Below are 21380 nucleotides of genomic sequence, written 5' to 3' on the forward strand. Positions count from 1 at the left end.
ATATTTCATACATGTAATTTATGTCATATTTATGCCTGCATGTGAAAACATAGGCCTACAAGTTGACATTATTGGTTGTAAACATTGTAACTGATAAGTTTGAGTTTTATTTGATAATGGGGTTATTTTAGGTGATGTTTATGGAAAAGGTCATCCTTCCACAATTATTTTCTTGCATGATAATCATATACAGCATTTAGCCTACTTAACATCAACGTTTAATAAATTATTATCCCTTTCTTATATGTTTGTTTTTTTCCACTCTCTGTTAGCAGTCAGTAACCTATATCAGAGCCGTTCTACTTATTCCCTTATTAGACATTTTCTGCCTATCAGGGGATGGAGATGTTCGTCTGGCTTTGCATTGAGAAAGGTGTTGCGTGAGGTCACTTCCGTTTAATTTCAAGCACGTTAGCGTTAAAACTCTGCTACAATTACAACATTTACACGTGGTTAAATAGGCTACGTTGCAGCAACATGCATACATTTCGTGCAAACCGTTGAAATACTCTCAAAAACGAATATTGACCTACTTTATGTGATCGTTAGTGTATACCTTTATTTTGACATTTTTCGCCGCCATCTTGCTCGCTATTGTCGCGTACTGTCGCTTACTGTCGCTAGCTCCACGGAACTGGTTGGAACTTTGTACAGCTGAATCGGTGGTGGAAGTTTTCCATCTTGCGTTGTTAGACAATAACGATGCTTTACTGCCACCGTTTGGATTGGAGTTGGACTGCAGGAACCACACTACAGTAGGTCTACACCACTACACTACAGAAACTACATTCTAACTCTTAATTCTGGTTTAGTGTGTGTAGGCAACAGTTGTTGAAATATCTGTCTATAGAAATATCTCCAGTAGATAGATCAAATTAATCATTAGTAATTGGTGCTAAGAATTATTTAAGTAGGCAAATATGCATAGGCTACTATTTTGAATAGCCTAATCAATTTAATTGGACAACACATTTTAATTTGTAAACTAGCCTATAAATAATCCATATGTAGGCTAATAATTAGCCAACTATGATTTCTCTTGACCAATATGCTTTTTTTTATGAATGAGAATGACACTGCCACATGCCAAAAGGATGTAGGCCTAAGACAAAGTGGTAAAAACATGGAACGAAATACAAGAAGCGTTTCAATCTTTTTCAATATTTTTATGAAAAGAAAATGGCATATCCACAAGGATTTGTACTGATTATAAACAATCAATTGAGACATCTTAATTTGCCATCACAGCACTCAGCATGGTCCTTAGCACCACCTCACCTCTGCAAGTCATCACTCTGTCCTTGTACTCCCTGTTTTGACGGATTCAGGTCTGGACTCTGGCTGGGCCACTTTAAAATGTTGATACTGTTCTCTGTTAACAGTGTGCATCATTATCAGTTTTAGCAAACGTACCATGTGTGTATTTCCAAAAATGGCGGAATATCCCTTTAAGACACAAAAGTTGTGCGAGAGCTTTTCCACAGTTTTTTCCAATTATGTGATGAGTTGGAGCACTTTTTCCACACATCAAGTTCATCTTTGAATGTTACTTTTACATTTTTTATCTACTACTACTACTACTATATAGTTACAGTTGCAAACACTTCCGGTGGATGCTTCTTTGTTGGTGTTCAGCGGTTGCATCTTCCGGTCAGCGTACTGAGAATCGATACTAGGTATTGAAATTTCAACTTTTGAACGATTCCGGGTATATTGGAAAGCCGGTTCCGGTTCCGATCGATTCTCGATTCTCGATACCCAACCCTATTCATGATAGCTCTTTGTTTATGCACAACCTCTCATAATTCATGAAAACCAAGAAAAAAATTATTTCCATTCTCTGGGACCTTTAAGATCTGGTATATTCTAGATGTAGGCTTACAATTTAGTGTTTCCACAATGTTCCTCCGAAAGGGGAGTCTCTGTTTTTGGCCTTATGCAAATCTTTAGGCCTACTGCGCCTGTTGCTGTGAATGATTACAGTTTTTGCCCGTTGCTTGAACACATTTTGCAAAACTTCGCTCACTGTGCCAAAACTCTACACACAAGTAAACATAACACAACACAAGGAAATATACCTTTCACATCTATGTCAAATTGAAACTCTGCTATCAAAACCTAACAATCCCTTGTCAAAATATAACTCTGGTGACAAAATGAAACACACTTGCATCATATGCATACATTTTCAGATTGGGAGGAACACACTAGTCTACTTTATATAAAACATATTTGCTTGAATACCTGTTGCAAAACGTCGCTCATTGTGCCAAAACTCTAAACACACGTAAACATGACACAACACTGGGAAATGTACCATTCACATCACCATTTCCAATGGCAAAACTGAGGGCTTTTTGTAGATGGCTGATTGGTGTTCAGTTTTGCAAGTAAGTGCGTTCAGGTGTGTATTTGAGAGGTTGCAATTGCCCGATGTGTTTTGTATTTTGGATATATGTGTTTAACAAATGGTACTCTGAGATTTCATTTTTGAACGAAGTGTTTATGTTTGACATAGAGAGTAGTATGCAGGACCAAGTGTGTTGCATAAAGGAGTAAGTGTGTTGCAGAATTGAAACTAGAGTGCAAAGCAGCACTTTTGTTTAAGGTATAGGTACATGTGTTTGAGATATTGCAACAAAACTTCAAGTTGTGATACTTTAGTCTAAGCATGAGTCTATAGTGTTCAAGCAATGGGCAAAAACTGTAACTCAAAGATGCGGTGTGAGTTTACCACCAGTATAGCAGAACACAATGCAGCCATTGTTTTGCCACAGGACTGGAGCTCCAGTTACACATTGAGTTATCCACATGGAGCACGATAAACTAGACGGCTAATAGTAATGTGTGTGTGTGTGTGTGTGTGTGTGTGTGTGTGTGTGTGTGTGTGTGTGTGTGTGTTTATAACATGGAGCATGATAAATTAGACGGCTAAAGGGCTGCCGTTCAGAATCAGAATTATTGACCAGGTTTGCGTAAACAAACAAGGAATTTGACTCAGGTCATCTTTGCTCAGTACAAGTGTATACAACACTCAACAATAACATAGAAAGAATAAAAAAAAATACAGAACATAATAAGGGCAGTAAGGCTTTATGAATAAATACAGTAGTTCAGAGTAACTTTGGTGTTGACACAGCCTATCTGAGAGAAGACATGCTCTGCCTCTGGCACCAATGCCATTTTTGACAGTTGGAGATACAGTAAATGGAGATTAAAAATAATTAGAATATGGTCGAAGAATTTTGTTCAATTGGAGAACCATTTATATATTCTAGATTACATATCAAATTAAATATTTCAAGCCAATATCTGTTTTTAATCTGGACTATTATTAACTAGCATGCAAGAGCATGTGACTTTTAAGATTTGACATTTGTGAAAAAGCTTTTCCGCAATGGATACATTTATAAGGTTTCTCTCCAGTGTGTGTTAACATATGACGTTCAAGACGAGCAGATATTTTAAATCCTTTGCCACACTGGGTACATTTATGAGGCTTCTCTTCAGTGTGTGTTAACATATGGGTTTTAAGATTAGAACGAAGAGGAAAACCTTTTCCACACTGGTCACATTTATGAGGCTTCTCTCCAGTGTGTATTAGCATGTGGTTTTTAAGACTCGAAATGTATGAAAAAGCTTTTCCACACTGGACACATTTATGAAGTTTCTCTCCAGCATGTATTTGCATGTGGTTTTTAAGATATGAACTTAGTGAAAACGCTCTTCTACACTGAATACATTCATGAGGCTTCTCTCCAGTGTGTATGTGCATGTGGATTTTAAGATTTGAACTTTTTGAAAAAGCTTTTCCACACTGGCTACATTTATAAGGCTTCACTCCAGTGTGTATTTGAGTGTGGCTTTTAAGATGTGAAATTTGCGCAAAGGTTTTTCCACACTGGACACATAAATGAGGCTTCTCTCCAGTGTGTGTTAGCATGTGGCTTCTAAGATGTGAAATTAGAGAAAAAGTTTTTCCACACTGGGTACATTCATGAGGCTTCTCTCCGGTGTGCGTCAGCATGTGGCTTTTAAGATGTGAAATTAGCGAAAACGTTTTTCCACACTGGACACACAAATGAGGCCTCTCTCCAGTGTGTGTTAGCATGTGGCTTTTCAGATATGCGTTTAGCGAAAACGCTTTGCCACACTGGGTACATTCATGAGGCTTCTCTCCAGTGTGTATTCGCATGTGATGTTTAAGACCTGTGGATCTTGTAAATCCCTTTCCACACTGGACACATGTATGAGGCTTCTCTTCAGTGTGCGTTAACATGTGAGTTTTAAGATTAGAAGGCAGTGCAAAAGCTTTCCCACACTGGACACATTTATGAGGCTTCTCTCCAGTGTGTAGCAGCAGGTGGTCTTTAAGATTTGAAATTTGTGTAAAACTTTTTCCACACTGGACACATTTATGCGTCTTTTTTCTAGAGTGTGTAAGCGTGCGCTGTGTAAGATTTGAGGAGGTTGTGTGTGCCTTTTCACTCTGGGGACATGTATGCAGCCTTTTGCCTGCACTCTCGTTCTCGTTAACCGTAACGGCGTGTGTTTGACGGTGTTTCTGGAGTTCTCTCAGGGACGTGAAACTCTTTGTGCAGACGGTGCAGTGGTGCGGCCCTCCTTCGTGTCGCAGGTCGAGTTCATCACTCTGTCCATGGATCTTCTGCTGCGCTGTTTGTGGCTGATCTGATACACCTGGAAGAGTTACCATGGAGACTTAGAATGAGAATGAAGAGTCACCATAGAGACTAGAGCAAGAGGCAGATGACATCTCATCATATGTGGAGAACTTATAATATTTAAAAATGACTTATAAATATTGGTATTAACATTAACAAAATATAGTTATGTAAAGAACAGAAATGATTGATACCAAATGTGTACAAAAACAAGTTTATATACTTAACATCACTCTTCTTGCACTTATTTCCAAATCAGGGCCGTGTTGTCTAGGAGTCCTAGGAGTCTAACACTTTTCATTGTATGACATTGCTTACCAGGCAATGTGATTTTCACGCTGTAAAACTGAAGTAATTTCAAGGGCTGAAAATAATTTGACGACACTGGGATTTGAACAGAAATACTGTATGGTCTTGAGCCATGTTCTTGATACAGACAAGGTTTGAACAACCTTCTTTTCATTAATTGTGTGCTTTGTGACAGAAAAAATGAGAACCGCTGTCATCATGCTAGACTGGTCCGCTAACGCCCCTCTACATCAGGGATTCCCAAACAACGCGAGCTTCCACTAGGGGGCGTACAAGCCGTGAGGGCAATGTCGTGTTCAAAATGACATATTTAAAGGAGACATATCAACGAGGTAAGAATTGGTCTCTCCCAAATTGAGCCGTTTCTGGGCTGGCCACGCCTCTGGCTGCATGTATTGATTGCGTTGCTCGTTTCACAGGTGAAAATGACTAAAACAGAGCCGGCATCCAACCACATATGTTAGACCCTGGTGCTAGGGTTGGTCTATGCAAATTCCCTTAGTATGACATCAGAATAAGGGGGCCATCCAAATGGCTCACAGCAGCATACTTTCTTGACACCAAAGTCTTTCTACTGATCTACAGTTTTCGCGCTTGGAGTGTTTATAAGAACAGTAGAGGCCTAAATATGAACACAAAGGCCCGCAAAAAGTGAGTTTAGCATGATATGTCCCCTTTAAAATAAAAGTAAGTCTACGTTCTCTTTGTTCATGTGCTTCATAATGTTTTTCTCCACACTGTTTTTAGAAAAAAAAAACGTTTGGGAACCACTGCTCTACATCAACTTAAGCTTGCTGACCTTGAGAACCATTCTTGATGACCTTGTGATTCTTGATGTACACAGGGGGAAAAAAGGCCCTGAACTTACTTCCATATAGGCCATATGTAAATGTCAATGTAAATCTGTAAATGTAAATCGGGCTTCTCTGCCAATAGGCCTACTTGCGTAGTGAACACACGCATTGAGGTGAAAACAACACACTAACCCGGAGCAGTGAGCTGCCTTCATACAGCGGCACTCGGGGAGCAGTGAGGGGTTAGGTGTACTTCAGCCATGGATGTCGCCATATGGAAGAGCAGTGCTCAACCACTTCCCCCACCCACATTTTTCCTACTGGACCGAACCAGCAACCCTTCGGTTGCAACCCCGAAGCCCTAACCAGTAGGCCACGGCTGCCCCATATGCAGTATGCGTGCACACACATGTCTCAACATACACTGGCAGTCAAGGTATCACATTCAAAATAGGCGGTCATATTTTACAAAAGGGTCATTCCATGGCAAATGTATAAATGTCCCCACTCGACCGTCACAGATTTGGCTGGAAAAAATCAAGGTTATTCACACACCTCTTAATAGGTGTATCCAAATATTAGCTCTTTACTTCCAACAGTTTTGTCACAAAACATGTTTAAGCAACTACTCCCCCCTGCATTTTGAAAATGTGGTATTTTTGGACACACCCAGCATTCAATGACCTATGGAAGCATATTCAAATGCAAAAAAAACTATGACACAGAGCTTCCACTGCAGGGGCAGGGGTAGCTCACTGCAAATATCACCTTCGGCCTACAACATGTAAATAATCTGTTTGCATGTTATAGTCTTGTTTTTCTATTTAATTATCATTATTTTTAAGAATGAAGAGGCCTTCTGCCTTTATGTAGAAAGGGAGGACTTTAGAAATATCTGTTAATATTACCAATCCAGAAAGGCTACAACTCTCGTAAAGAGAGTTCGTATGTGCAACATTTATATATTTTCAAGCAGTTTAGGACCGGTATTGAGGCCCTTATAGTCGTTGTTTGGCAATGTTTTATGACTACGTACAACTTTGTTGAAAGGAAGAAAATAAACTGTAATGCCTAGATGTGCAGCACGCCGATCTGTAGCTCCTTTTAAAAACATTCATCATATTCCAGCATACATTTTTGGATGCCAATGACAATGACATACTGATAGCTTAGTGTCATTTGATAGCTGAGTGACTCATATTTATGGGGGTGTAAGACCAGCGATTTGCATGTACTGTACCTGACCTTTTTGCCAGACAGACGCGACAGCACGGCAGCACTGTAGGTGAGGTGAGGTCTCTCTATATTTTAGGTGTTTTAAGTGTTGCCTTTCTTGGCCAGGGACCATTTGAAAAAGAGACTATAGTCTCAATATGACTCCCCTGGTTAAAAAAAGGATGAATAAAAATAAATAAATATTCATTTGCCTCTTATGGGCCAGGTGTGGCCCATGGGCCGCCATTTGGGGAACCATGTTCTAAGAGGAATCATGTTCTAAGGGGAACCATGTTCTAAGAGGAACCATGTTCTAAGAAGAATCATGTTCTAAGGGGAACCATGTTCTAAGAGGAACCATGTTCTAAGAGGAATCATGTTCTAAGGGGAACCATGTTCTGAGAGGATAAAACAGAAAAGACAGGTCCAACGCTTTTAGGTTGTCTACAGGGTGACTATCGTGTTGGCAAAAGCTTTTGCAATGAACAGCTCTCCTGTTTATACACCACCCACCCACCAACCAGAAGTGGCAGTCAAGGACAGGTCATGAATAAATGTCACAAATGTGACTAAAATGTAACTGTGCACGACTATGTGTAGCTTTTGAAAATCGTTGGTTCATATTGGGATTAAAATTGGGATAATTGTGCAGCACTATATTAAATCAAATCATGTTTTTCCATGAGTAATGCACAGGATTATTTTGAGGAGTGAATTACTTTTGGTTCCTTCTAGAATTCAACGCAAACAATCTATAGTGTCAGTGTTCTGTATACAATCTGTGGAGAAAATCTCTGACGGTAATTGTCTCATCATAATGCGGAACTCTCAGTTTTTACTTACTTTCCAGCAGATACTGGTACTCATCCTCCACTTCTTCCTTCACTTCAATCTTCACTGTTGTCTGTAGTGTTTCATTGCCAGTAAGAGAGTTGGACTCTGCACTGTCTCTTTCAGTTTTACAGTGAAACTCTGCAAAGGGCTTTTCTTCTTCATCTTGACATGAAATCATATGTTCATATTCCTCCTCTTTTATATCTTCTTCTTTCACGATCACTCTCAGGCCGAACTGATGTGTTTCAGTCACGTTAACGTCAGAGGTGCTCAACAGCAGTCCGACATCCATGTTCCCAACGAACCAAAGAAGACGATCCCATCCAAAGTTATATTATGGACTGTAAAGCCAGAGCAACATTACAAAGAGAATGGCTGTCAGCGTCTTGTCATAAGAGTAGTTATATATGAATATGAATATGAATATGAATAGTTGCCATTTAACCTAGATCTCCCAGTCTATCACTCGACTATGAATAGCCTTCATTCACGTTACGCGTCGCGAACGCGATTGCTTCAGTTACGCGCCCGGTGTAGCTTCCCTGTAACGATCAAGAAAGTACCGATTCACATTCAAGTAGCCCAAGCCTACCTCAAGCAAGTCAGTCCACTACTGTGCACAAATGTAATCTGTTAATCTAACAGGCAGTAGTAGGTCTGATAAGGCGTAAAACAGGTACTCCGCCAGAACAAGCGCTCACAAGCGCTCCGATGTCGGAACTCCGTGGGAAATGTTTGTAAACGATATTCTTTCGTCGATGACAAACCAACCAGACAACTATGCAATAGGTCTACTGCCACCACCTGGAATGGAGCTTGACTTTCTGACTGATTTTTCCCCCCATTAAATATGTAATGAATGTAGACTTATGAAAGATTCACCTTTTCAAATGAATTGAATATTTTTCAACAATATTCTAATTGTGAGATTGTAAGATGCAGCTGTTGTACCAACAAGTAATTAATATGATGTTCATTTTATTGCCTCGAAAATCCCATTTGTGGGGTAGCTTATTTCAACCACTGACTGCATAGTTCATGCTGGAACTTGTACCTAAGAGCTGTACTGAAAACAAATTCTACCAGCCATGTGTGGTCATTAAATGAATGAATGAATGAATGAATGAATGAATGAATGAATGAATCAATCAATCAATCAATCAATCAATCAATCAATCAATCAATCAATCAATCAATCAATCAATCAATCAATCAATCAATCAATCAATCAATCAATCAATCAATCAATCAATCAATCAATCAATCGACATAGTTAAAATAAAATGACTATGCATTTGGATAGTCCTGCAACCATCAGATTCAGACCAATGATCTGGGTGCGTCTGATAAGCCCATTGTGATTGGTTCCCAGCAAACGTGACAGGAAGCAGGAGAGATGCATCTCCAATTCTAGGGAGTTTTTCCTTGCCCCTGTTACTCATGGGCTCTCTTTGAATGTTTAACACTCCGTAAAGCGCCATGAGACATGTGTAATGTTTTGGCGCTCTATAAGTGAAATTGACATTGAGAGGTTACCAGCCTGCCTGAGGTTACCAGCCTGCCTGAGCTGCAGGGCGAAATCCAATCGCCGGCAGATGGGGCTGCGTTTACCCATGCAGCCTAGAGGTAGCACTCACCGGCAGCTGCACTAACTTGTCCTTATTACACCGTACCTTGACTGCTTCCTTTGTTGGAAGTCACTTTGGTTAAGAAGCGTCAGCCAAATGTAATGTACTGTAATGTCATGTCATGTCATGTCATTCTCATTCCAAAAACTCCATGACTGACCAATATACAGTATCAGTCGTGCCCCTGTTATTTATTTATATTTACGTCTTCACTGTCCTATAATAATGAAGGCAAAAAGGCAAATATATATATATACTTGCAAATGCAATGTGATGTCATTTCAAAAACTCCATGATCCATGGGAACCAAGTTCATCAACTGGCTTAGTTAAAATACAACACTGTCAATGTTTTATAGCTGTTTTCATGAAGAAAAATATACACACAAAATATAAATCACAACCTTTTACTGCTCTACAGATTTACAAACACACTTTTTGCCAATGCATTTTCAGAAATGAAATTATAGAAGAAGCATTTGACCTTAATTTAAATATTTGTTTAATTACATTTCCTTTGCAAATACATAACATTGTAATTAACTCATTATAAATTCAACATTTTGTAAAAAAAAAAAAAATACACATATGCTTAAGGTTGATTCATTTCTGTTACTTGTGTTGCTCTACTTTTTTGAATAAGAAGTATGGCACATAATGGATTCGATGTGGACAGAGAACAGTCAGTGCTCCACAACAGTCACTGGCTTTGATGGAGTGAGGATGCTGGGTGCCTCTCATTCGTCTTTTATACATCCTCCCTTCCATCCTCGGTCCTCGTCCTCACTGATCTACATAAAGAACGGTGGGGCGGCAACAATGGGATAGTCTGTCCAGTGTTAGTTATAGATCAGTGGGAACGAGCCTGGAGGACCGAGCATCGAGTATCGAGGAGAGAAGTTGAGAGGCACCCAGTCATTCAACTCAATTCAATTCAATTCAATACAAGAAAAAAATGGCTTTACATTTCACGCTGTCCTTCCAAAAGGTTCAAAGTTCAAAGTTTACTGTCATGTTATTGTCATAAATACATGTTCTTATTGAGTAACTCCGGAGCAACACAAAAACATACTGTATTTAACCGACAACACCAGGTTCACCAAGATTCTGGTCTTGACCAACAACACCAGGTTCACCAAGATTCTGGCCTTTGGGTCCCGGACTTTTATGACGCTTCTTTCCAGTATGCGAGAGTATGTGGCTTTTAAGTTTTGAGTTTTGCGAAAAAGCTTTCCCACACTGGACACACTTGTACGGCTCCTCTCCAGTGTGTAACAGCATGTGGCGTTTAAGACCTGTGGACGACGTGTAAGCTTTGCCACACTGGGCACATTTATGAGGGGTTTCTCCCGTGTGTATCGTCATGTGGCTTTTGAGAGTGGTGATGTGCGTAAAGGCTTTTCCGCACTGGACACACTTGTGAGGCTTTTCCCCACTGTGCGTCACCATGTGATTTTTAAGACCTGACATTTTTGAAAAGGCTTTTCTACACTGAGTACATTTATGAGGCTTCTCTCCGGTGTGTATTTTCGTGTGGCTGTTCAGATTTGACCTTTTCGAAAAAGCCTTCCCACACTGAGTACATTGATGAGGCTTCTCTCCAGTGTGTGTTAGCATGTGGCTTTTCAGACACCACATTTGTGAGAAAGCTTTTCCACACTGGGCACATTCATGAGGCTTCTCTCCAGTGTGTATGAGCATGTGGCGTTCGAGACCCGTGGATACTGTGAATCCTTTTCCACACTGGGTGCATTTATGAGGCTTCTCTCCCGTGTGCGTCAACATGTGAGTTTTGAGATTAGAAGGCAGTGGAAAAGCTCTTCCGCACTGGACACATTTATGGGGCGACTCTCCTGCGTGCATGCGCACGTGGATCTTAAGGTACGAGTGCGTCTTGAACGCTCTCCCGCAGTGAACGCAGATGTGCGCGTCTGTGCCAGTGTGCGACAGCATGTGAGTTTTGAGATTTGAACTTTGCGAAAAAGCTTTTCCGCACTGAGCGCATTTATGGGGCTTCGTTCCCGTGTGAATTAAAATATGGGTTTTAAGAGTTGAAACCTTCGGGAATGATTTCCCGCAGTGGCTGCATTCATGCTGCCTTTTGACGCCAGTGTTGAGCCGTTCATGCACACCGAGGGAGTGTGCTTGCTGGTGTTTCTCCAGTTCAGAAAGTGTGGTGAAGCTCTTCCTGCACACAGTGCAGTGGTGCAGCCTTCCTTGCAGCTGCAGGTTGAGTTCATCATTCTGTCCGTGGATCCGCTGTTGCGTTTCATCTGGATGTTCCGGCACACCTGGAAGAGTAACCATAGAGACTTAGAATGATATGATGACAGATGTTCTGGAAGAGTTACCATAGAGACTTAAAACCTAAGAGGCAGGTGGTCTACATTCAGAAGTTAAATAGTACCCATTTAGCGGAAATTATTCACTCAGTGAAAAACTCAGTGCTTGCCATGAACCATTAAAGGCTTTTCACATTTTAAAAAAATCTCGGCGTGCCTCTGCTAACCTTTTTTTGCTTTTGGATTCTCACCTCACCCGTAGCAGAAGCTGAGTACTAATTTATAGATTCCTGAGCGCCCTAAGCCCTTTTGTCTTTTCTCGGAAATATTCACCTTCAAATGGAAGGTGACCTATCGAAGAGTCTTTGAGCAACACACCTAATCCCAGTGCCCACAAAGAGCAGGTTAGCACCTTGCATGGCAATGGGTGAATGTGAGGCATGATAATGTAAAGTGATTTAGGCGCCTGCAAAAGCCGAGAAAAGCGCTATATAAATATTTATAATATACAGGCCTCTCCGAATAATGTCCGATGAATTCATTTAGTCACAGGTGGACTCCAAGCAAGTTGTATAAGCATCTGAATACTTTCAGTCTTAGTATTTAGGCTAATATGTGTGTGTGTGTGTGTGTGTGTGTATATATATATAGTGAAAGGATCAAAACTTTCTGAATGCAAGTCTAATGCAGAATTCGATAGGACTCACTTTCCAGGATATAATCGTGCTCTTGTTCATCTTCTTTCTTCACTTCAATCTTCACTGTTGTCTGTAGTGTTTCATTGCAGGTGACGTTGGACTCTGCGATGTCCGTTTCAGTTTTACAGTGAAGCTCTGCAAAGGGCTTTTCTTCTTCATCTGGACATGAAATCATGTGACCGTATTCCTCCTCTTTTATATCTTCTTCTTTCACGATCACTCTCAGGCCGAACTGGTGTGTTTCAGTCACGTTACCGTCAGATGAGCCCAAAAGCAGTCCGAGATCCATGTTCCCAACGAACCAAAGACGATATTACAGCCTTTAAAGCCAGAGCAACACAAGGAATAGAATGGCTGTAAACCTATTTTTATTTTTTTTAAGAAGGCAACATTACTGGCACTTGGCATAGATCTACTCGTCTATCACTCGACTGCTGATATGTTCATGTTAGCAACAGTATGTTCTTTTGATTAGTAAATCATATCGCAACACATTCCCGTAGCCCACCTCAAGCAAGTCTACTCCTGTGCACAGTGTAATCTGGTAAGATATGTTTAGATCTGGTAAGGAGTCAAAAGTGTCTGTATCTCCACCAAAGTTAGCATTGCCAAACGAACGGACTGACTGCCGTGCAAAACCGTAGTGTAGAACTGTGTTTGTAAATTAAATTCTTCGTGGTTGGCTGGCAGACCAGGCAGACAGCTATGCAATACTGCCACCACCTGGAATGGAGTTTGACTGCATACGTTGGGAAATCCAGCCTTCTTTCTCGTTGACATAATCATCTGGTGCTGGTGGTTGAAATAAGCTAGACCACAAATGTAATTTTCCACTTTAGGCAACAACATGAACAACATCACATGACTTATTCGTGTGGTACAATAATGTACAGGTGCATCTTAAATAAATAGAATATAGTGGAAAAATAATTCAATTTATTTAAAAAGTTATTTTTATATACATTCTAGAATCATTTCACATTTCATAGGTCTATCTATCTATCTATAAATGCAAGGAACGTCCTGTCTGTCTGTTCCAAGCATAACTTTCGAACCACTCATCCGACTGCTCTCAATTCTGGTGGGTGTCATCCTAATGGCATGAGTGTGTGCTGTGCCAAATTTCATGTTATACGAACAAAAGATACCACATATATCGGCCACGCAAGTTCTACAGGCTCTGCACTAGTGGGACATAATGATCAATTCCACTTTCCCTCACACCCCACTCCCTCATCAACACACTGGTGAACGCCATGTAGAATTGCCGTCTCCGTATTCGGCCACAAATTTCCACAAAGGTCCCCTTTCTCCGTGGCGTACACCAATTAACGTGTTGAGAGCATGGCGTTCAGTGCTTGAGAAAGCAGCGATTCCCATTCATATCTATAAGATGGTATATCCATGTCTTATGTTACTATTTGGTTTGATTTCATGGACCAGGCATAAGGAGAATTATTGTACCTTCCATTATAGAGCAATGCAATTTGCCTATACAACACATTATTTCAAGCTTGTGTATGAATGTGCGTGTGTGTTTTGTTTCGTACACAGCAACGTTTTCAGCCTCAGTTCAATATTCAGCTTTTATTTTTTACACTAGAACCTACAGACATTTTAAACCCACAGAAATTCCGTAGGAATTCCTGAAAGTGGAAAAACAAGCGCTTCTTTCCGTCGACGTTCAAATGCAACTTATCAGGCTGGTACAGCTCTTCGCAGACCACACGGGCCTTCACAAAGGCCTTCCACGTTTGTAAAAACACCACATTTGGTTGAGACAAAGTCCACCGGTACATTGCACAGTTGCACGCTTTCACAGCATGTTTGGTCTTCATGTCGTCCACTGGCCTTGGCAAAATTGAACTCACTGCAAAAAACAACTTGTGTGCACACATCCTGGCTATCCGACAAATCAAAGCCTCCAACCACCGAACCATGATTACTGCAGAGGTGCCCGCAGCCAAGTCATTCGTTCCTATGTGCAAGACGACGACAGCAGGTTTCTGGAGTTGTCGGAAGTAATACACATGCTCGACCAGAGAGTGTCTCAGTGTCGTGCCGTCATGAACCCAACATCGACCCGTGCTCACATACTGCTCCAGATCTCTGCAGATCGAGTCGGTCAAGAAACAGACCTCTACATCTGAAACACATTCAAAAAACACAGTAAGCCATATTGCAACTAGAAAAGCACTCAGACTTCTGCCTGTATTGTTACCTCCGCCAGGTTATGTTTTCATCGGGGTCTGTCTGTCTGTCCGTTGGCAAGATAACTAATAAATAATGGATGGATTTTGATGAATTTTTCAGGGACGGTCAGAAATGGCCCAAGGGAGAAACTATTCAATTTTGGGAGTGATCCGTAACATCGTCGCCGTTTAGAATAGAATAGAATAGAATATATACTTTTTTGATCCCGTGAGGAAAATTCAGTTCTCTGCATTTAACCCAATTTAACCAAATTAGTGAACACACAGCACACAGTGAACACACAGTGAGGTGAATCACACAACCCAGAGCAGTGAGCTGCCTGCTTAAGTGCCTTGATCAAGGGCACTTCAGCCGTGGTGGACTGGTCGGGCTTGTAACCGGCAACCCTCCGGTTACAAGCCCGAAGCCCTAACCAGTACACCACGGCTGCCCCTGTTTACATTTTTCGCTTAGTGGTGTAATGGCATGGTATGGCCACCTGGTGAATCTGAATAGTTTAGGTTCAAATGTATGACAACCTAGGAAGATGAATACAGACGGAGGTCTGCGCTCTCTGATTGCTTTTCTAGTGCTTAATAACATACACTAACTAACACCAGACGAATACGAAAACAAACAAGCCATTGCTATCTGATCGCCACACACATATAATAAAATATTTCCCGGAGAACTTACCTTTAGGTACAAAGAATTCTCGCCCATTGTAACTCCTCCTCATTATTGTCTCCTGCTCGCCTACAAATAAAACACACTTCGATTATTACAGGAAGACGCATATCTCAAGAAGCTGATCTCAAACTTATTGGAAAAAATAACAAAATGACTGTGATGGGGTTGAATTAAATTGGGACTTGTTTGAGAAAATAATGCAGAACAAAAACGTAATACTCTACGTTAAGATGGGTAAATGTGTTTTCTATCAAGTAGCCTGCATACATTTGATGACACTTTGTCATATCAATAAAAAAAAAGCTCTGAAAACATTTTAATGTTCATCATCTTACTCAATAACATATGGCACCGAATCTGTAGAATGACTACCAACTGTTATCTGCATTGCACTGCATAATGCATATCACAAAATGTATGTCATAAACGAGTAACTTGGAAGCGTATCATTGTATCCTACATGTCTGTGGTGTAATGCCACCTGGTGAATACCATCAATGGAAAAACATCACATGCAACAAGAGGTTGAGTGTGTTTCCAATGTTGAAAACATGCAAAAGCAAATAGATATGTGTCAGATATGTGCATTTGACAAACACACATGTTGCTTTGATAGATTCCGAAATGTCACAAATTGTTGCATTGAAAACATATTGAAATAATCACCTTTGCACTCATCTTAAGATGACTACATCAAGTCTAATCCCCCTATTGTTTTTAGTATAGAAAGAAACACCTAGTCCTTTCTAATTAGAGTTTGACTTCTTTTAAGAGGTCTTATCAATGTTATCAAATTAAGACAAGAGGAATCAGGCTACGCCCGAGATATGAAAATAAAATAACATGACTTTTCAACTTTTCAATGAATTTATTGAATTCCCTGATTTCTCCAGGTTTGGAAAAAAATGGGATTGTAGGCCCTACAATTCCACGACTCAGGATTGTTATAACATCAACGTGAAAGCAATAACCACATCCTTAGTGGTTGTGGTCAATTCAAACCCAGGACTGCCTTTTTACTGATGAGCTGGTATGTAAAGGCCATCGCCCACTGGACCCAGTGTTCAGCAGTGTGGGCTGGACACGCAGGATTTTAGAACAGTTTTCTAACTCTGAAAACGGCAGACTTTTCTAGTGGGCTTTGCTCCGTTAAAAACAATGGAGTTCTGTTTTTTTTTTTTTCTTGTCACGTCGCACCGCGTACGTGTCCGTTGGACGCCGTTCTTAAGGGATGATGTGTTGTCCTCCTCTGGTCATTATCGGAAAATAATTTCCGACAGGGCGATCGGAACCCTGTCGCACAATCCCCCCCGTAGTTTTTGGATACGGTACTGTAAAAGCTACATGCCAAATTGTCACAAATAAATACAAAGAATTGTTTATTGTAGTTCTCCGTGGTCTTGCAACGGTGCCAGAAATGGGTCGCAGATGTCTCTACATCATTGCAGAGGAATGGAGCACCCCTTCCATTGGCCTTCCTGTAAAAACAACAAATAACATGTATGGGTGCGAAATCTAAAACATTTATGACATGACACCAAAAAACGTATTTGATTTCTGAAAAAGACAAAGTGGGCCAGTACCTCAGTCAGTCTTACAGAAATATTTTTTGAAATTATACCAGACATGAAGAGAAACAAATAATAACAAAAAAAAGAAGAAGAAGAAATGATCGCTTAATTGCCATACGTATTCATGGGTTTCATCAGGTCCCTTTCCACAGGTGTATAAAGTCAAGCACCTTGATTATCAATGCAGACTGGATCAAAGATCCTTAAGGCGGAGCAAGATACGTCGTCGTAGTTCATGTCTATGGGCGCAAAACGGGGATCACTTTCTCTGCATAAAGGGGGTGTGTCATGCGCGCCATGTCCATAGACTTCAATGGAACAGCTCTGCATAAAGGGGGATTTTGCCCCCCTCCCTCTTGCGATTCGGGTTCCAGGAAGTGGCTTCTCATGAAGTATCTTGCTCCGCCCTTAATGATCTTTGACTGCATGGTGCTTGATTAATACACCTGTGGAAAGGGACCTGATGAGATCCATGAATACCAAAAACATGGACACAGAAATCAATGACAAATTGTCTCACCGTCCAGGCCAATGGTTGTGGTGGGGAAGGTCCCCTGGTCCCAGCCACGAATGGCGTGGAGGTACTCCTCGTAGCTGGGGTGGGAACGAAGTGAAATGATTAGAAAAAAGGAGAGAAGGAACGCTACTCTAGGTCAAAATTTTATGAAAAAAAACCCAGAAAAATTGAGGCACTCCTATATGGTAAAAAGCCTTTAGTTAACAAATGGGGGCATCAAAAGCCACTTTACATGGACAGTTTTTTTTTGTCATTCGATTGAAAATGTTGCGCCGTCAGTTTACATGGGCTACTTTCTATTCCGATCAGACGCTTGTAAACGCTTTAGAATCTTTGATAGGAGTAGCCGTTGTTTGCTACTCTTCATTGGGAAGATATAACAGTCAATCCGAAATACCGTATACATGGGTGTTCATTCGGAATAGGAACGGACTACACCACTGATTCTCCATTCTGATTACAATTCTGATCGGATCAGGAATTTTCATTCCGATTGAGGTGTTTATATGACGATTTTCATTCCAATTGAGCGGTTTTTCCGTTTCTAATCGGAATAGAAGTGTCCATGCAAACGTAGCTAAAGTGAAATGATTGTTAGAAAATGAAATCCCTTGCACTTGCAGCTCTAGGTTAGCAGGTGCAGGTGATTTGTAGGGGCACAGAGTCAAGTACCTAGTCACTACAAACAAAGTATAGTGTCCAAGAAAACATAAAAACATGGCTCTGTCACAAATCAATTAAGCCAACATTGTCACTAGGCTATACAACTTTATGAAAATTCAAATTCAGAATAAACTGTGGATTGTTGTGTGGATGAAATCAATCATTTTGACAAACTGTCGTCCTAGTGCAAGTTGGCTTGATTTCCACATCAGAGCTAGAGCTAGCGCTAGAGACCTATCTCTGGTATTCACCATGGCAACATAACTTTGAAAAGATGAGCAGTATTGGCATAGTTCTAGCTAATAACAACCTTATTTTAGGGCTGTACGTCATAACAAAAATAATTATCACAATTATTTTGTTCAATATTGAAATAACAAAATATTAAAGCATGATTTTGGAACCAATGAGTCCATTTGTATTCCTTAATTTTCAATATTTTTTTAAATTCTAAATATAATCCAACAGACAAAAAATACACGCAAAAACTTAATGCACATAAACGATAACAACCGAACTGTGTTTACCCACCTATCCAGTAGAAACAGAGCCAGCTGTGCGTCAGATTGGAAGCCCTTCTGCTGTCGGAGTTCGCGCCACCTTTGCATGGCTTCACCGATGTAAACTCGGGACTTGCCCCGTTCCTTCTCCTGCACCCTCTTCTTGGCCATGTGTTCATCCGAACGTCTTCTCTTTGGTCGAATGGTGGACTCGGCCATATCAAAATTCAAGAAAAACAAGAAAATATAGTGCTAGTCGTTCTCGTTGCTCTCCTCTAACTAACTTCTCTCTTTTTTTTTTTTAAAGTATATTTTGTTGGCCTTTTTGCCTTTATTAGTATAGGACAGTGAATAGGTAGACAGGAAACAAGTGGGAGAGAGAGATGGGGCGGGATCGGGATATGACCGCAGGCCGGATTCAAACCTGGCTCCCCGTGGGCACTCGGACCCGTAAATGGTACGGACGCTGTAGCCTGCTGCGCCACAGCGCCCCCCTAACTTACTTCTCTCTTAACGCTTTTCGCTCCTCTGCTTCATATGCACGTGCACTTACGCAGCATTCTTTGGCCCCTTCTCAACCTCTCTCCTCAATGCTCGGTCCTCCAGGCTCGTTCCCACTGATCTATACAGAATACTGGATAGACAGCCCCATTGCTGCCGCCACATAATTCTTTATCTAGATCAGTGGGAACGAGGACCGAGGAAGGAAGGGAGGATAGATAAAAAGACAAATGAGAGAGGCCCTGTGTGTCTGTTTTAATCGCTCACCGACCGGCTCTTACCAGTTCAAAGTTCAAAAAGTTGAAAAGAAAAAGAAGCACCCAGGAAACGCCCTCTGAAGTGCTACCGTAGGCTCTTCTCAGCGTCTCTCCTCGGTCCTCAATCCTCCGTCCACTGGCTCGTTCCCACTGATCTATAGAGAAAACTGGATAGACTGTCCCATTGTTGCCACCCCATCATTCTTTATCTAGATCAGTGGGAACAAGCCGGAGGACCGAGGAGAGGCGTTGAGAAGAGCCTTCTGCGGGTGCCTCTCATTCGTCTTTTATACACCCTCCCTTCCTTCCTCGGTCCTCGTCCTCACTGATAGATAAAGAATGATTGGTCGGCAACAAAGGGATAGTCTTTCCAGTGCTAGTTATAGATCAATGGGAACGGGTCTGGAGAACCGAGCAACGAGGAGGGATGTTGAGAAAGGCCCTACAGGTGTCTGTTTTGCTCGTCCACTGACCCGTTTTTATGAGATGGAAGTTCAGTTGAAAAAGAGATACCCTCTGAAGTGCCATCATGACTCGTCAGATCGGTCGTACTCGGAGTACTACAACTTTGCTCTCCAAGATGTCTGCAAAGTGCCCATTAACAGTATGCTAGTCGTATACGCTCCGTTTATTAGCAGTTCTGTTGGATTTCACATTAAACGCAGCATGCACTTTGCTTGGCACGGCGGCAAAACAGTTTTTGCGCAAACAAGCCATTGAAAATAATGGCTTTCATAGCACAGCACTGCTGTTTACGCATGCAATGTGAACCCCCCCCTCATGGTCCAGGCTGAACCAGGCTGTTTTTGTTGCATTTTGTGGCAGCCTGGGCTTTCCACAGTGACTGCATGTTTACAGTGATACAGTACAGGGGACATGCAGCTAGCTGATAGTGTCAAGAAAATGTTCAAGCTTTATAGAAACCTCGTCAAAAGATTTAGAGACCATCAAACGTTAGGAGGGTCCGCACATGATGTGAATGGACCAGCACTCTGAAATGAAAATCTGTGCCTAATATGAGAAATTAAACTTTGCGTCAGGTTACAACAAGCATTAGGCCATTTCCTGTAGTTGTTGTTGTTTTTGTTTTCTTCTGTGTTTACTTTACATGATCACAACTGTTTCATATCTAAAAGGAGGATCTGAAAGGACTTACTTTCCACCAAATTAGAGTTATCAGGCTCATCGTCTTCTTCAATCTTCACCTCAATCTCCGCTGTTGTCTGTTGTGCTTCATTGTCACTAGCGTTGGACTCTGTGACATCTGTTTCAGTTCTACAGTGAAGCTCTGCAAAGGGCTGTTCTTCATCTTCTTGATCATATTCCTCCTCTTGTATGTCTTCTTCTTTAATAATTACTCTCGTTTGGTCAACCTGCTGTGTTTCGGTAACGTTACAGCCAGAACTAACCGGATGTCCGAGATCCATGTTCCCAACGCAAAGATGATCCCATCCAAAGCTTTCTACAGCCAAAACAAAAGGTTGCTTTTTCTCTCGTTATAAATGAACACTCGAAAACAACAAAGCTGTTATTTCAATAATTAGCCATGACTTATTTCCATCGATCACTTCCGCATATTAAAGTAGCTATAACTTCACAATTCGACCACTGTTATTGTTTGCAACGTAGCCTACCCTAAATGAGCCTACCTCAAACAAGTCTACCACTCCACGAACACTGTTCAGCTCACGGAGATCTACTGATCTGTTGTTTCTGTCGGATAAGACGTGAAACTACGTTTATCTACATGACAACATCAGTCAATTCTTGAGGAAACATCGAGGGGATGACAGTAGTTTTAAAAAATAGAATTAACTCGTGGATTGTAGTTGGCAAACTAACCAGACAACTCTGCATTACTGCCACCGCCTGGACTGGAGTGTCACTGCAAGAATTTGGATTTGGATCATTTTTGTCTCGGTTAAGTACATATTTCGCAAGGCCACCAGATAACGCCATTTCACTGCTTGCTTATGTAGCACGTGTTAAGTGGTTCGGACCAGTTGAATGGACAGGAATGAAACACACACAAACGGACGGGATATCT

At 41.1% G+C, this 21380-nt stretch overlaps 3 protein-coding genes across 4 annotated transcripts; all 3 read right to left on the minus strand.

Annotated features, from left to right (window-relative positions):
- Positions 1 to 3150: 3150 nt before the first annotated feature.
- Positions 3151 to 8516, minus strand: LOC134092498 (gastrula zinc finger protein XlCGF57.1-like). Its single transcript, XM_062545426.1, has 3 exons — positions 8427 to 8516; positions 7844 to 8175; positions 3151 to 4698 (listed from the first exon to the last, which is right to left on the minus strand). The coding sequence occupies exons 2-3, from the start codon at positions 8124 to 8126 to the stop codon at positions 3335 to 3337; spliced, it is 1647 nt and encodes a 548-aa protein (XP_062401410.1). The 5' UTR covers positions 8127 to 8175; positions 8427 to 8516; the 3' UTR covers positions 3151 to 3334.
- A 1524-nt stretch (positions 8517 to 10040) lies between these two features.
- On the minus strand, positions 10041 to 13034 carry LOC134093408 (zinc finger protein 501-like). The gene is made up of 3 exons (XM_062546491.1): positions 12950 to 13034; positions 12451 to 12761; positions 10041 to 11752 (listed from the first exon to the last, which is right to left on the minus strand). Exons 2-3 carry the CDS (start codon positions 12728 to 12730, stop codon positions 10539 to 10541), a joined length of 1494 nt encoding a protein of 497 aa, XP_062402475.1. The 5' UTR covers positions 12731 to 12761; positions 12950 to 13034; the 3' UTR covers positions 10041 to 10538.
- A 957-nt stretch (positions 13035 to 13991) lies between these two features.
- Positions 13992 to 21158, minus strand: LOC134095994 (uncharacterized). Of its 2 annotated transcripts, XM_062549837.1 has the most exons (4): positions 20490 to 21158; positions 18607 to 18796; positions 17416 to 17489; positions 15406 to 16802 (listed from the first exon to the last, which is right to left on the minus strand). In XM_062549837.1, exons 1-4 carry the CDS (start codon positions 20758 to 20760, stop codon positions 16759 to 16761), a joined length of 579 nt encoding a protein of 192 aa, XP_062405821.1. In that variant the 5' UTR covers positions 20761 to 21158; the 3' UTR covers positions 15406 to 16758. The 2 variants fall into 2 exon arrangements, with proteins under 2 accessions (XP_062405747.1, XP_062405821.1); XM_062549763.1 differs by lacking the exons at positions 15406 to 16802; positions 17416 to 17489; positions 18607 to 18796 and adding exons at positions 13992 to 14587; positions 15331 to 15390 and having other exon boundaries at positions 20490 to 21146.
- Between the last annotated feature and the right edge of the window lie 222 nt (positions 21159 to 21380).

The sequence above is a fragment of the Sardina pilchardus genome, chromosome 1 (genome assembly GCF_963854185.1).
Source record: "Sardina pilchardus chromosome 1, fSarPil1.1, whole genome shotgun sequence".
NCBI classification, from domain to species: domain Eukaryota; kingdom Metazoa; phylum Chordata; class Actinopteri; order Clupeiformes; family Clupeidae; genus Sardina; species Sardina pilchardus.